Source organism: Mirounga angustirostris, unplaced genomic scaffold, assembly GCF_029215605.1.
Source record: "Mirounga angustirostris isolate CCGP_5_RB_7025 unplaced genomic scaffold, mMirAng1.0.hap1 SCAF_9, whole genome shotgun sequence".
Taxonomy (NCBI): domain Eukaryota; kingdom Metazoa; phylum Chordata; class Mammalia; order Carnivora; family Phocidae; genus Mirounga; species Mirounga angustirostris.
In genome coordinates this window covers 143,663,053-143,674,828 of record NW_026991717.1, presented here as the reverse complement: position 1 = coordinate 143,674,828, position 11,776 = coordinate 143,663,053, and the positions used below count along the sequence as shown (strand labels likewise).

Sequence of the window (11,776 nt, the reverse complement as noted above, 5' to 3'; positions counted from 1 at the left end):
CCACCTGGCCCGGTCCCAGTCCTGCCCCGCCGCCCGCCCCCGCGACACCGTCGATGGTGCTGACGGCTAAGTGGGTGGAGGGCAGGGCGCCCATCACTTCCAAAAACAGCGGGAGAGAAACTGCTGGAAGCGGGAGAGGGGCAGGGCGCCAGGCCGTGAGGGGGACCTGGGCGTGCCGCAGGCGCGGAAGGCACTGTCCCCAAGCTCTCCACCCAGGGGCGGTAGGCAAGGGAGAAGAGAAGGGGGAAGAGCCCGGGCATGCTCGCTGTGCAGGCGCTGTGCTCCCTTGGGCTGGTACTGCCGTCTGCCTGCTCCCCCCCTCCCCACGTATCCCGACTCCCGCCGCGGGCACCCCTCCGCTGGACCCACTAGCTCGGGGCCCAGGGCCTCTGACCTCCAGCCTCCAGGCCCCAAAGCAGCAGTGCTAGGCATCTGCCAGCACTCAGGGTCCCCCTTCCCGGGCTCCACAGTCCTCCTCCCAACAGGGGCGTTCCTGACCCCTCCCACCCCTCCCTGCCTCCATCCCAGGCCCGAAGAACCTGGTCCTACCACCCCTGGGGTGGGGGATCCAGGAGGACCCCTTCCTCTCCTCCCTGAGGCTCTGCCTCCCAATAAGCTCTTCCCTTGGCCTCCAGCCCAGCTGAGCCTCAAGCCCAGCAAGTGGACAGAAACCCTAAGCCCAAAAGACCCCACCTAGTCTGGGCAACTCCCTCAGAGCACCCCTTCCCCCTGCCCCATGTACCAGCCAGGCTCCTGGGGTCAGGTGTATTTGCACACTGGAGTGAGAGTCTCGGTCCCACCGCTCTCCAGAACCCAGACTTTCACCGTAGCCCCGCCTTCGCCCAGCTCCCTGGCCCCCCCCCCCCCCCCCCGGCACTCACACCCTATAGCCACTGCTGTTCCTGCGAGGACAACAGCCCAGAAACATGTGGCCCCCGCCCCCCCAGCCTGATCTGACCAGCCTGACCAGCCCCCCTTCCGGCCCGCAGCCTGACTCTGGCCCCTTGCCAGGCAAGGCAGGAGAGGGGGGCGGGGAGGCCTCAGCAGTCCTCTCTTCCTGGGCAGGGTGGCCAGCCATGGGGCTCCCCCACACGTCGGGCATTTGCAGCCCACTCCTTGCTAAGGCTGGGCATCAGGTATCTTCTGTAAGGAGGTTATGTGTGGGAAGAGCCTGGGGCCCAGCCCTGCGGGGACAGTGATGGGGCATAGCAAGGGAAAGGCGTTGGCATGGGCCAGGCACCCCTGGACAGAGTGGGGGGACAGATCCCGGATGTGACAGGGCTCTTCTGGATCAATGGACACTGAGTAGCAGTGTCCACCTCTGAAACCACAGGGGGCTACAGGCGGGGGCAGGGACAGGGCAGGACAGGCTCCCAGTGAGCAGGATGGATGGGGACAGCAGGGTTCCAGAGAAGCCCATCGATGGCGGGGCCAACTAGCCAGCCAGGTGTGGCGGCAGGTCTGTCCCCTGGGGCCGTAGTGGCATGGCGTCCTGGCAACGTGGGTAAATAGCACCTAGGACCGTCTTGGCTCTGTGGCAGGGACCCCCGGGCAGGGCGGGGGGCGGGGGGTTTGGAGGTGCAGCCCCTGTGGGTCTGCAGGCAGGCCCCTCCTGGGGATGACTCTTGCACCTGAAATCCCGTGTGTCTGAGGAGGAAAGAGACCCCTGCCCCGTCCTCAGACCCCAAGGTTGGGAAGAGGCTCCTAGGCAAAAGCTCCTTGCTGAGACACCACAACTCAGTCTCGGGGCAGGGTAGGGGCACGAGGACTCCAGCAGATTACAATCGGCTGGGAGGGGCCACTTTTTCAACACCCTGGCCTGTCACCTTACGGGGCCCCATCACGGGCTGGGGGTGGGAGGCCAGGACTCCCTTATCTGTCTCCAGCGAGGAAGCAGAAGTGGTTTCTATTTTAATTCCCTGGCTGAGATGTGAACACATCATGGCGGGACTGGGGGGCAGGAGGCAGAGCTCAGGGAGGCAGGAGGAGGGAGCCCCACCCCAGGAGGGCCCGGCTCACCCTTCTGCAGGTGGGCTGGGGTGGCACAGACTGAGAGTGTCCCCCCCAGACCCCTCTCCCCAGTGGCCAGATAGCTCCGGCCTGTAAGGGTGGGTGCAGAGGGATGGCCAGAGGTAGAATTTCTGAGAACGACGTACTTGCTGAAATCTGAGCAAATCCTCACTCTGGAAACTCCACACCTGCTGGGGGTTGGCCCTACGGCTCTGGGCAGAAATCCTCGGACAGCTGGGGCAGGGCTCTGCCAGGAGCAGGGTGGTGGGCTGGCCTGACCCAGCTGTGTTGGCTGCCCCGGTGGGAGGGAAGCCACGCTGAGCCAGAGGATCCACGCACCTGCCAGTCTGGGTCCCAGGCCACGTCTGGGCCACACACACACCCCCCCGCCCCCATCTCAGCCAGACACAGGAGGTCTCAGCTCTACTGTGGGAGGGCCCTGAGCTCTGGCCGGCCCTCTCCCGACCTCCGTGGGCAAGAGGGCGTCCTGGGGCCGGGCCCTGCTGAGGCAGGTGTGTGGGTCAGAGGCAGAGGGACGACAGAAACCCCAGCCCAGCCTGGAGGCCAGGAGAGCCGAGGGTCCCCCGGTGCTCACGGGGGCTTTGCCGCTGCCTGGTGCACGGGGGCCCGGGATGGCCTGAAGCCCCCAGGCAAGGGGAGGGACGGGGGATAGAAGACACGGGAAGAGCTAGTTGGTTTTTCTTTTTATGAGTTTTTTTTTCTTTGTTTTTTTTAATATGAAAATTACTTGAAAAGACCAGGGGCCAACCCCACCAGGCAGCTCGGCCAGCCGCTGGCCGTGCCGATCCTAACATTCCAGATGTAAGTTACAGAGCTTAAGTTCATCTACAAAAAAAGTAATAAAAATAAAATTTAAAATGGCACCTTCAACAGAACACAACAAAACCTCCGGCCGGCCCGCGAGGCCCGCAGCGCGATGCAGGCGCGCAGGGCAGCTCCTCAGCTCCGCTCCGGCCAAAAAGTAAACACAAAGCTAAAAACGAGTCCTCGGCATTCTGGGAAGCAGCTAAACGGTACTCTTCCCGAGGTGTCCCAAAGGAGCGGTTTCTCTGCAGTGGGGGCGAGAGGGGGCACTACCAAAACCGGGCGGCGGGCGGGCGGGCGGGCGGGGGGGCGGGCTGTGGTTGCGGTGGCCTCGCGGGGCGGCGGGGCGCCTAGTCCTCGATGACGATGGGCTCGTCGTTGACGGGGGCCGGCGGGGGCGGCCGCAGCGGCAGGGCCTGGCTCTGGCGCAGGGCAATGGGCTTGTAGGGCCTGCGGGCGGCGCGCTTGGTCTCCGAGGACGATAGCAGCTTGCGGATCTTCCTGTGGACAGAGCGACGCCCCCAAGTGACAAGGGTGCGGCGGCTGCCCCCCTGCTCACCCGCGGCCTCGGGGAGGCCCCCACCTGGTTTCCTCGGTGGCCATGTAAAACACATCATCGGGGGCGTCGATCCAGTTCATCCTCCGCCGCTTGACGGGGGGCAGGGAGCCCCCCCGGATCAGGCGCACTTTGGTGGGGTAGGACTTCCCGTTGAGCAGGAGGTTTCGGCTTGGTCCCTGCGGCAGGGGGAGGTGTGAGGGGGACACCGCGGGGACTGCACGCTGCCCCCGACACCCAGCAGGAGGCACGTGGGCCTGGCCATCTGGGCCGCCTCCCAGACTGCCAAGGGAGCTGCGTGCAAGCAAACGTCGTGTGCGCACACGTGCAGGGGAAGGGGTCCTGCTAGGCCCCGCCTCGTCACAGCTCGCCCTCTTACCATGTGCCTGGTCTGTCCGTGGTTCGCCAAACCTGACAAGAGGAAGAACGGAACGTGAGGCCCGGCAGCCAAAGGGCGGGAGACCTGGAGCCACAGCCCGTACCCAGGGGGCGCCTGGAGGACACAGGTGCCTCGGCCTTCCCCGGCCCCGGCCCAGCCCAAGCAGCCCCCAGGTGATCCCACAGGTGCTGGGGCTCTGAGGACCACCTCTGCCCTGGCCAGCAGGAGAGGCACCGTCTTGGGCTCGACGCAGAAGGCCAGGAGCCTCGGGTCCGACAGCCCGCTCCCTGGCACGCGGGCCACCCGCCCAACTGGGCTGACACAGATGGAGCCTGGTTTACACGGTAGCCGAGCAATGCCGAGCCCTGCGGTAAACACCGTGCTACCAGAATCCCCTCTGCAAGGCGGCCCCTCCTCAGGCAGCACTGCACAGACCCCGGGAGGCCAGGCCGCACTGGGCTTCTTCCCAAGGGGCTCTAAGCACCCCTCACTGACCCCTGGGCTAGCAGCCCTGGAGGAGTGGATGGAAGCTTCTAGAAGTGGCCAGGGCAGATGCTGCCACCCTATGGGCTGGGGGTCTGCAGCCGCAGGCCTCTGCCAGAGCCTCCGACCGAGAAGGCACCGTCCCAGGTCGTGGTCCACATGCCCCCAGAACCCAGCCAGGTGACCCCGGGGCCGTCACTGCCTCCCCGGCCCCGCCCGCAGCAGAGCTCACACGCGCACAAGAAAACGCCCGTGTGTGAGCGTGCGAGCCTGTCCTGCCAGAGGCCTTCCAGAACTAGCTCTTCCCAAATACGCTTCTTGGCCGAGGGCTGTCTCTTGAGCAGCTATCCAGCGCCCCCGGAAACCACCTGCTGGCTGGGGGGGGGCCCTGGGCAGGGCGAAGGGAGGGGCTGCCGCACCTGGCCTGCAGCCCCCGGGCCCAGTGCTACTTACCCAGGTAAGTGCCTATCAGAGCGACGGGTGCAGAGGAGAGAAAACACACGGTTAGTGTTGGTTAGCACGTGCACGGCCATGGGCCGAGGAAGGTGGGTGCGGAGCGGACGTGCCTGGCTGGGCTGGGTTAGTGGGTTAAGGCCCCCAGGGTGCCCCGCAGTCTGGCACTGCCCCAGGCGGCCCTGTGCTGTCTCAGGGGGCCAGCTGTGGCCTCTGCAGCGCTCCTGGGGGTGCGCCCACCAACGACGCCCTTGGGGCCCGCATGCTGGGCTCAAGTAGACACAGAAGCGTACTGATTTGGTGAACCGAAGAACACGAGTAAATTAACCTTATCTACCGCACTGGCTACTGGCTTTTTACAAAACAAGGCCCGAGCCCAGAGACGGCCACTGACTACCACGGGCTTCCACTTCCGTGGGACGTGACCCGCTGGTTCCCGGGGCGTCTGCAGCAGAGGGCAGGCGAGCGGGCCAGGCCCTGGTGCTGACACAGGGCCCGGCGGCAGGCCCCGGCCGGAGGGCTGTGGGGGCGGCCGCCAGAAGGGTGGGCGGGGCCAGGCTGGATGGCCGCTGCCCGCTGCCATCTCGCAGGTCCCTGGGCCTGGCCCACCGCCTTGGGGGCAGGGGACTCTGGGCACACCCATGCTCGCTGGCCCATGGCGTCGGAGTGCCCACACATGACCCCGAGCCTCCCATCACCAGGGGCTCTGAGTGCGTTTCCCCCTTCCTTCCCTCCGGCCTGCTTCCCTTCCGCCTCCCTTCTGCGTGGATCCTGCCGCAGGCTGACCCTGGGGAGCCCGAGCTTCTGGGACCCACAGGCCCCTCACTGCCACCACGGCCACCCCTCCCTCAGCACCTCATTCTGGAGCAGCCTCAGAGCCCACGGACGCCCCTCGCATCCATGGTGGGAGGCCATCTGTAGACGGGCCTGGACAATCAAGAGTCCCGCTCTGGACGCGCTGACAGCCTGGGCACTTGACGGTGGCAGGGTCCCACCCGTGTCCCGTGCCCCCTCGGCCAGCCTCAGTCCCTTCCCCTGGGACCCCAACCCTGCAGGGCCAAGGCCTGGACATTCACCTGGGCCTTGAATGCCTCCCTGGGCTGTGCTGACCACGCCCACCGCTCGGTCCTATCTGCCCCCCCCCCCCCCACCGGAGAGGCCAGGGTCCCGAAGCCCCCCCACCGGGCAGGGCGCACAGGAGGGCCGTAGGCACAGCACGGCGGCCCCGGGAGCGGAGGCTGATGGCATGCGGGCGGTCACAGCGTGGTGACGGAGAGTACAGGCAGGCGGGGGCGCCAGGGCTACCCGAGCGAGGACAGTCCACTGACCGGGCACTGGGCCGGGGAGGAGGGGACGGCCCGTGAGCCGGAGGCCCCGGGGGGGGGGACACAGCATTTGGGGGCCTGTGAGGCAGCACCTGGCCCTCTGCCCGGTGACACGGGAGTGGGGGGCGCGTGGGGAGCGGGGTGCGGCCCGGCCCGCGTGGACTGCCCCATGGGCGTGCCCTGAGCCGCCCGCCGTGCACCATGCACGCAAGCGCACAGCACGCACAGGGGCTCGCACGGCGCCCTCACCAGCGGCCGCCCCAGGCCTTACCCCTACTGGGCATCAAGAGGCGCTTCTTCATGTTGCCTGCCAGCGCCCGGCGGCGGGAGAGAGAGGAGAGAGAACACGGTCAGCAGGCGTGGGCGAGGCAGGGGCGGGGCTGGGCACCCCGGGGCCAGCAGGCCGCACCGGCCGAGCGTGGAGGCCCCACCTGGCCGCCCCAGCAGAGACTCACCGTCCACCCCGTTGTGCTGCTCATAGCTCCTCTTGCCCAGGATGGTGGGGGAGCCGTTGTTGATGACAGGGGCCGACTTGGCAGGGGTCAGGCCACCGAGCACGCCGGTCACGCTCTTCACGGGGTCGGGCTTGGGGGGGCGGGGATGGGTCTCTGTTGGGAGCAGCACGGGGGGGGGCACGCTTTGTGGGAAGCAAATGGCAACAGCCGTCCCCAGGCCCCACTGTGACGGAGGACGACCACGGGCCCACTGGGGCAGAACACACCACCAGTCCTGCACCTCAGGGTGTCTGGGAGCAGGGAAGAGCCACGCAGGGCCGGGCCCCACAGGCAGCTGGGCGCCCGCCAGACACAGCCCATAAACAAGCAGGCCCATCAGAGGTGTCCAGGTCCGGGCCACCAGAGTTGACGGCAGGGGGCTGGCTGCCGGCCAGACAATGAATTAACAGGCAGGCCGGCCCAGCCAAGGACACGGCCCACGAAGGGCTGGGCCACGGCAGGCTCAGCCCTGGACCTGCCAAGGCTCCCCAGCCCCTGGTGGCTCTCTGGATGGGGCAAGGCCCAGCCCCACGATCCAGACCCTAGACATCCGATGACGCCAAATCCACTTGCGTCCACACGGAACACACTTAGCTCATGGTTCTGGAATGTCCTTCACAGAAGGTCAGCCACCTCCATGCCGGGAGGGACTGGCTCAGGATCTTGCCCTGAGCCCAGCCAAGTGGCCAGCCCTGCTCCCCCCCCGCCCTAGCTGCCGATGGCTGGCTGGGCCAAGGGGTGCTGGCCGAGGGCCCCCTTCAGCCCCAGCCCCGTGAGCTGCTGACCAGGCGTATGGCCGCTCACGCAGCAACAGACCTTCCTTTGGGGCTGGGGGTGCAGCACCGCCCTGCAGGTGCCTTGCAGTGGACGCCCGTCCTGGGTGCATCCAACCCAAATCCTGGGCCCCCCGCCCCCCATGGGCTGCAGCAGGATGGGGGGTGGGGGGACAGGGACCACGGCAGCTCAGGCCCCAACGGCTCCCCCGGCCTGGCGCAGAGCGAGGCACCAGAGGCAGGCCGGGGCCTGGGCAGCGGCAGCCTGCGGGCGGCTCCCTCCCTCGCGGGCGCCTGCGCACACATCGGCCCCCGGTGCTGGGCTGGGGCGGGCTCACCGAGATACCGGAGCACGGCTTCCAGGGGCTTCCGCACGGCCTGCTTCAGCACCAGTGGGCTCTGGGAGGCTTCGGGCAGCCGGGCCGTGCCTGTGGGGGCCGCACACGTGAGGGCAGCCCGGGGCCAGGACTCCCGGTGTCCCCCGCCCCCACCGCCGGTGAGCCCCTCCCGCAGCGACGAGCCCCGGCCGGCGGGGACGACACTCACACTCGGCCTTGATGGCCGCGCTGTTGATGGGCATGTAGGGGTGGCGGGCGGCGTGCCCTGGGCGGAGGATCTCTCGGCAGAGGCGCCGGGCGATGCGCGTGAGCTTGGTGGTGTGCAGGTAGAAGGCCTGTCTCGTCTTCATGGCGAACTTGGGGCTCCCGCTGCTTCGCGCTGGGACGCCGTGGGGGCTCTGCGGAAGGGGGCGCGCCGCCCCAACACAGCGCCATGACCGTGGGCCGGGCACCCGGCCACGCGTGGGGGCGGGAGGGGTGCCCACTTACCATGTTACTGCGGTTTGGTCCTGGCCTCTCTCCATCTAACCGGGTTGGCATTTTCAAGCCACCATATTTCTTCCAATATGTCCAGCAAGATGCGCAGAGGCGACACTGCATGTTAGGGGGACCCCAAGAATACCACTGGTAAGACTGGGCGGCTACGGACAACAAAGTTGGAAATAGACGGGTCCTTAAGCAGAACCAGTGACGGCAGAGAGCATTACACAGTGTCGCCCGCCCGCCCGCTGAGCTGCCCCGCCGCGGACCCAGGCACCCCGCAGGCCCGCCAGGAGGGTTTCCCGGGGAGGGAGTGGCCCCCGCCCGCCAGGACCCCGGGATGGTGCAGGGCGCCCAGCGCTGCGGGGGGCCCGATGCCGGGCGGCGGGCACTTACTGTAACAGCTCTCGCAGGCTCGGCCGGCCCCAGGGCTCTGGCCTGGCGCCCCCGCGCCATTCACCACGCCTGCCTTGACGTTATTGACGCTGATCTGGTTCGGATTTGGCTTGTTACTTAGGGTAAGGGAGAGAGGGAGGGCGTCACGGGAGGGCCACGCCGCTGCTGTGCAGCTCCCAGGGAAGTGAGGCTGTTGGGCACCAGCAGCCGCCACCCACGCGGGCCGGGGGGGCCGGCCTCCCCTGCAGGCCTGGACGCCGCTGCGGCGACTTCGAGCCCGGTCTACGCCCCAGCTCTGGCTGGCAGAGCTGTGCCGGCTCGCGTGGGCTTGAGTCCTGACACCTGCAACTAGCCGGGGGCCGCTCCCCACCCGCCCAGCCCGCGGTCCCCAGGGCGGCGAGCGCACGCCGGGGGCGCACGGCGGGGCCGCACTTACTAGTTGGGGATATACACTTGCTTTAACTTGCTCTCCGCTTCGGCTGCTTTCAAGCGTTTCTGGAAACGGGAAACAGAGGTCAAGGGCCCGGGCGGGCGAAGGGCTGCCCGCCGGGCGCAGGGGCGCAGCTGGGCGCTCACCTGCTGCACGTATCTGTCGGTGGTCTTCCACATGTAGTAGTACTCAATGATGCTGGTGAGGGACTTCCAGGGCAGCTGCACGAGAGGGGGCCGCGCGTCGTGGGGGGCCTCCCCGAGCAAGGAGCCCTCCCCTGCGGCAGTGGCACCCAACACCCCCTCCGGCCCTGCCCAGCGGAGCCCCGCCTGAGGTCGGCAAGGTCCCCGTCACGCCGCTCTCCCCGGCCCCCCAGCCCTTCCTGCTCCGCCTACGGAACCAGTGTCCTCTGAACACAGAGGAGGCGTCTGTGGTGTGGACGGAAGCCCCAAGCCTGCCTCATCGCGTCCAGGATTCAGACCCCGTCTATCCTCGGTCCACCTGGCCTGCTGCCGAGGCGGCCGCATGCTCACAGTGGGGTCCCCGCCCCGCGGCCTCCGTGTGTGTCTGGCCAAGCGTTACCTGCAGCCCCATCTTCTGGCCGTCGCTCTTTTTTGGGAAGGTCTGGCTCACTGTGTCTGGGACGTCAGCAAGTGACTCCCACCTCAGACTCGGGGCGAGTGAGGACAGGGGCTCCCTGCTCTGCCCTCCGCGGTCCTCTCTACCTTTGGCGGGTCCCTTCTCCCTTCTGGAGACTTATCAGGATCCCGCCTGTGACCTGTGACGCTCCTTATCAGACGCTGGCCCGCCCGCCCGCCCCCCGTGTCCCGGCCTGCCGGGGGCTCCTGGCGGCCCTGCCACCTGACAGACGCGCTCCCCGCGGGGTTCGCTGTGGAGGCGGCGGCGCTCCCCTCAGCTGAGCGCTCGTGTGGCTGAGCACAAGGGCGGGAGGGGTGCGCGAGGGCCCTGCCTGAGCTGCAAATCCCAAGGGTTCACGGGGCACACAAACGAGGATGTGTAAGGAGAGACTCGATGGCTTAAACAGAACCAATCAACCGCAACAAGCCAGGAGGACCCCGGCCGCAGGAGCAGCTCTTAGCCCGGGGCCTGCCGGGAGCCGCAAGCTGACGCGGGGGCGCCACGCACGCGGCCCTGGGGAGGGGTCTGGCGCCCGCCCTGTGGCACTCACGAAGTCCTGCTGGATGTCTGTGAAGTCTTTCCCGTACTTCTCCAGGGCCTCCTCGAAAAGGCTGGCCTCGGAGGCCGACCACTCCTCCATCTCGTCCCTGCAGAGCACGGGCCCGCCCTGAGGCACCAGTGCCGAGATGGCCTTGGCGACGTCGTACACGCTCTTGTGCAGCGTGTCCATGGCGTGGAACTGTGGCAGGACACACGGGGGTCACCCAGGCCCACCGCCCGAGAGCACCCGGGGGCCCGCGGGGGTGCAGGTGGGCTTGCTGCCGGGACGAGCCTGCTGGGCTCTCCCGGAGGGCAGGGGGCGGACGCGTCCCAGCCCCGTGCAGCCAGCAAACAGACGTGGACCTGCTTCCTCGCCGCCATCCCGTCCCCGCCTGCCCTGGCTCGTGCGGCGACCCGAGGGGCACATGTGCCCTGGACGGGGCAGGCCCCGGGCAGGTGAGGGTCCTGTGCCGATGGCCCAGCATGGGGCCCACTCACCAAGGTGATGTCCCGGGAGGCGGCCGCGGCGCTCATGTGCAGGCTGGGCTGCCGGACGGAGCTGCTACAGTCCAGGGCTCGCGCGAAGGTGCCCACGGAGCTGGGGGCGGCGGGGACACTCTGACCACTGGAGGCCCCGACGCACAGAGGCGCCCCAGCCCAGCCCACAGCACACCAAGACCGCAGGACACGGCGGGCCGGGAGGCCCCAGGGACAGAGCGTGGCAGCCACCGCCCGCGGCTCAGCTTCCCGAGCTCCTGGCAGGGCGCCCCCTCCATAGTGCAGGCTCAGGGTCCAGCTGAGAGGCAAGGAAGCCCCCTGCACCCTCACGGGGACTCCCCTCCCGCTGGCCCTGCCCCAGGGCTCCACGGGGGGAGGGGGTGGGGTGGCGTCCTCCTTGGAGCTCTGCCTCCCTCATGGCCCTAAGGCCCCAGGTCCTTCCTCCTCAGCTTCGCCCCGCCCCCCGAGTCTGCAACGGCCCACAGCTCATCCGGAGATGGACACGCATCTCTGCCCTGTCCCGGGGTCCCGGGAGCAGCCCCATCTGTGCCCGGCTGCTCATCTCTGCAGGCCGCGGCCCCGGAGGGACGCGGGGAGGCGCACAGGCCCCACCTCTCAAAGCTGGAGCCGCCCCCAGGCCCCCACGAGCAGTGTCCATGTCCATGTCCAGGGACGGGCAGGGCAGGGCAGCCGTTTAGCGCCCAGGCCTGGGGTCCGGGCAGTACCCTGGTGCCCAGAACTCACCGGGCCACCACCAGGAACTGGTCGATCTGCTTGTCTATGAGCGGGTTGTGTGCCTCCCACACCTTGGTCTCCAGTCTGGACTGGTCTCGGCCGTCCTCCTCACCTGCAAGCAACAGAACAGTGACGCCAACGAGACCCGGAGACCCCCGCGGCTTGCAGCAAGGCCTTGGAGAGCCGAGGCTCTCTCTGCCTGCTGCCGGGGCCCTGGGGGACGGGCCCATCCGCCTGCCTGGCGAGCCCGGGGGGTGAGGCTGCCGTCCGTGTGCACACACACTTCCAGGCCTGCTCCGCACGCAGCGCATTTTCTCCTCGGCAAACACAGCGCCCTGCGGCCGCCCCGCCAGCCCGCCTGAGGACAGGGTGGGGCTGGTGAGCCCCGCACAGCGCGTGCTGCAGGCCAAAGCGGCGGTCCT

General features: G+C 68.2%; 1 protein-coding gene across 5 annotated transcripts in view; it reads right to left on the bottom strand.

Annotated features, from left to right (window-relative positions):
- Positions 1-2,702: 2,702 nt before the first annotated feature.
- The window catches only part of MTA1 (metastasis associated 1), a 32,583-nt gene continuing 23,509 nt past the window's right edge, over positions 2,703-11,776 (bottom strand). For 2 of the 5 annotated variants that reach the window (XM_045901664.3, XM_054513907.2), the window contains 14 exons: positions 11,364-11,466; positions 10,620-10,719; positions 10,132-10,320; positions 9,089-9,163; positions 8,949-9,007; positions 8,513-8,628; positions 8,126-8,277; positions 7,845-8,034; positions 7,637-7,726; positions 6,487-6,639; positions 6,303-6,338; positions 3,771-3,802; positions 3,419-3,570; positions 2,703-3,336 (listed from right to left, as the gene is read on the bottom strand). In XM_045901664.3, the coding sequence (XP_045757620.1) occupies positions 3,186-3,336; positions 3,419-3,570; positions 3,771-3,802; positions 6,303-6,338; positions 6,487-6,639; positions 7,637-7,726; positions 7,845-8,034; positions 8,126-8,277; positions 8,513-8,628; positions 8,949-9,007; positions 9,089-9,163; positions 10,132-10,320; positions 10,620-10,719; positions 11,364-11,466 (1,598 nt within the window). In that variant the 3' untranslated portion in view covers positions 2,703-3,185. Of the gene's footprint in view, positions 3,337-3,418; positions 3,571-3,770; positions 3,803-6,280; positions 6,339-6,486; positions 6,640-7,636; positions 7,727-7,844; positions 8,035-8,125; positions 8,278-8,512; positions 8,629-8,948; positions 9,008-9,088; positions 9,164-10,131; positions 10,321-10,619; positions 10,720-11,363; positions 11,467-11,776 lie in introns of all 5 variants that reach the window. The other 3 variants (XR_010405350.1, XM_045901665.3, XM_064571728.1) reach the window with 3 other exon arrangements.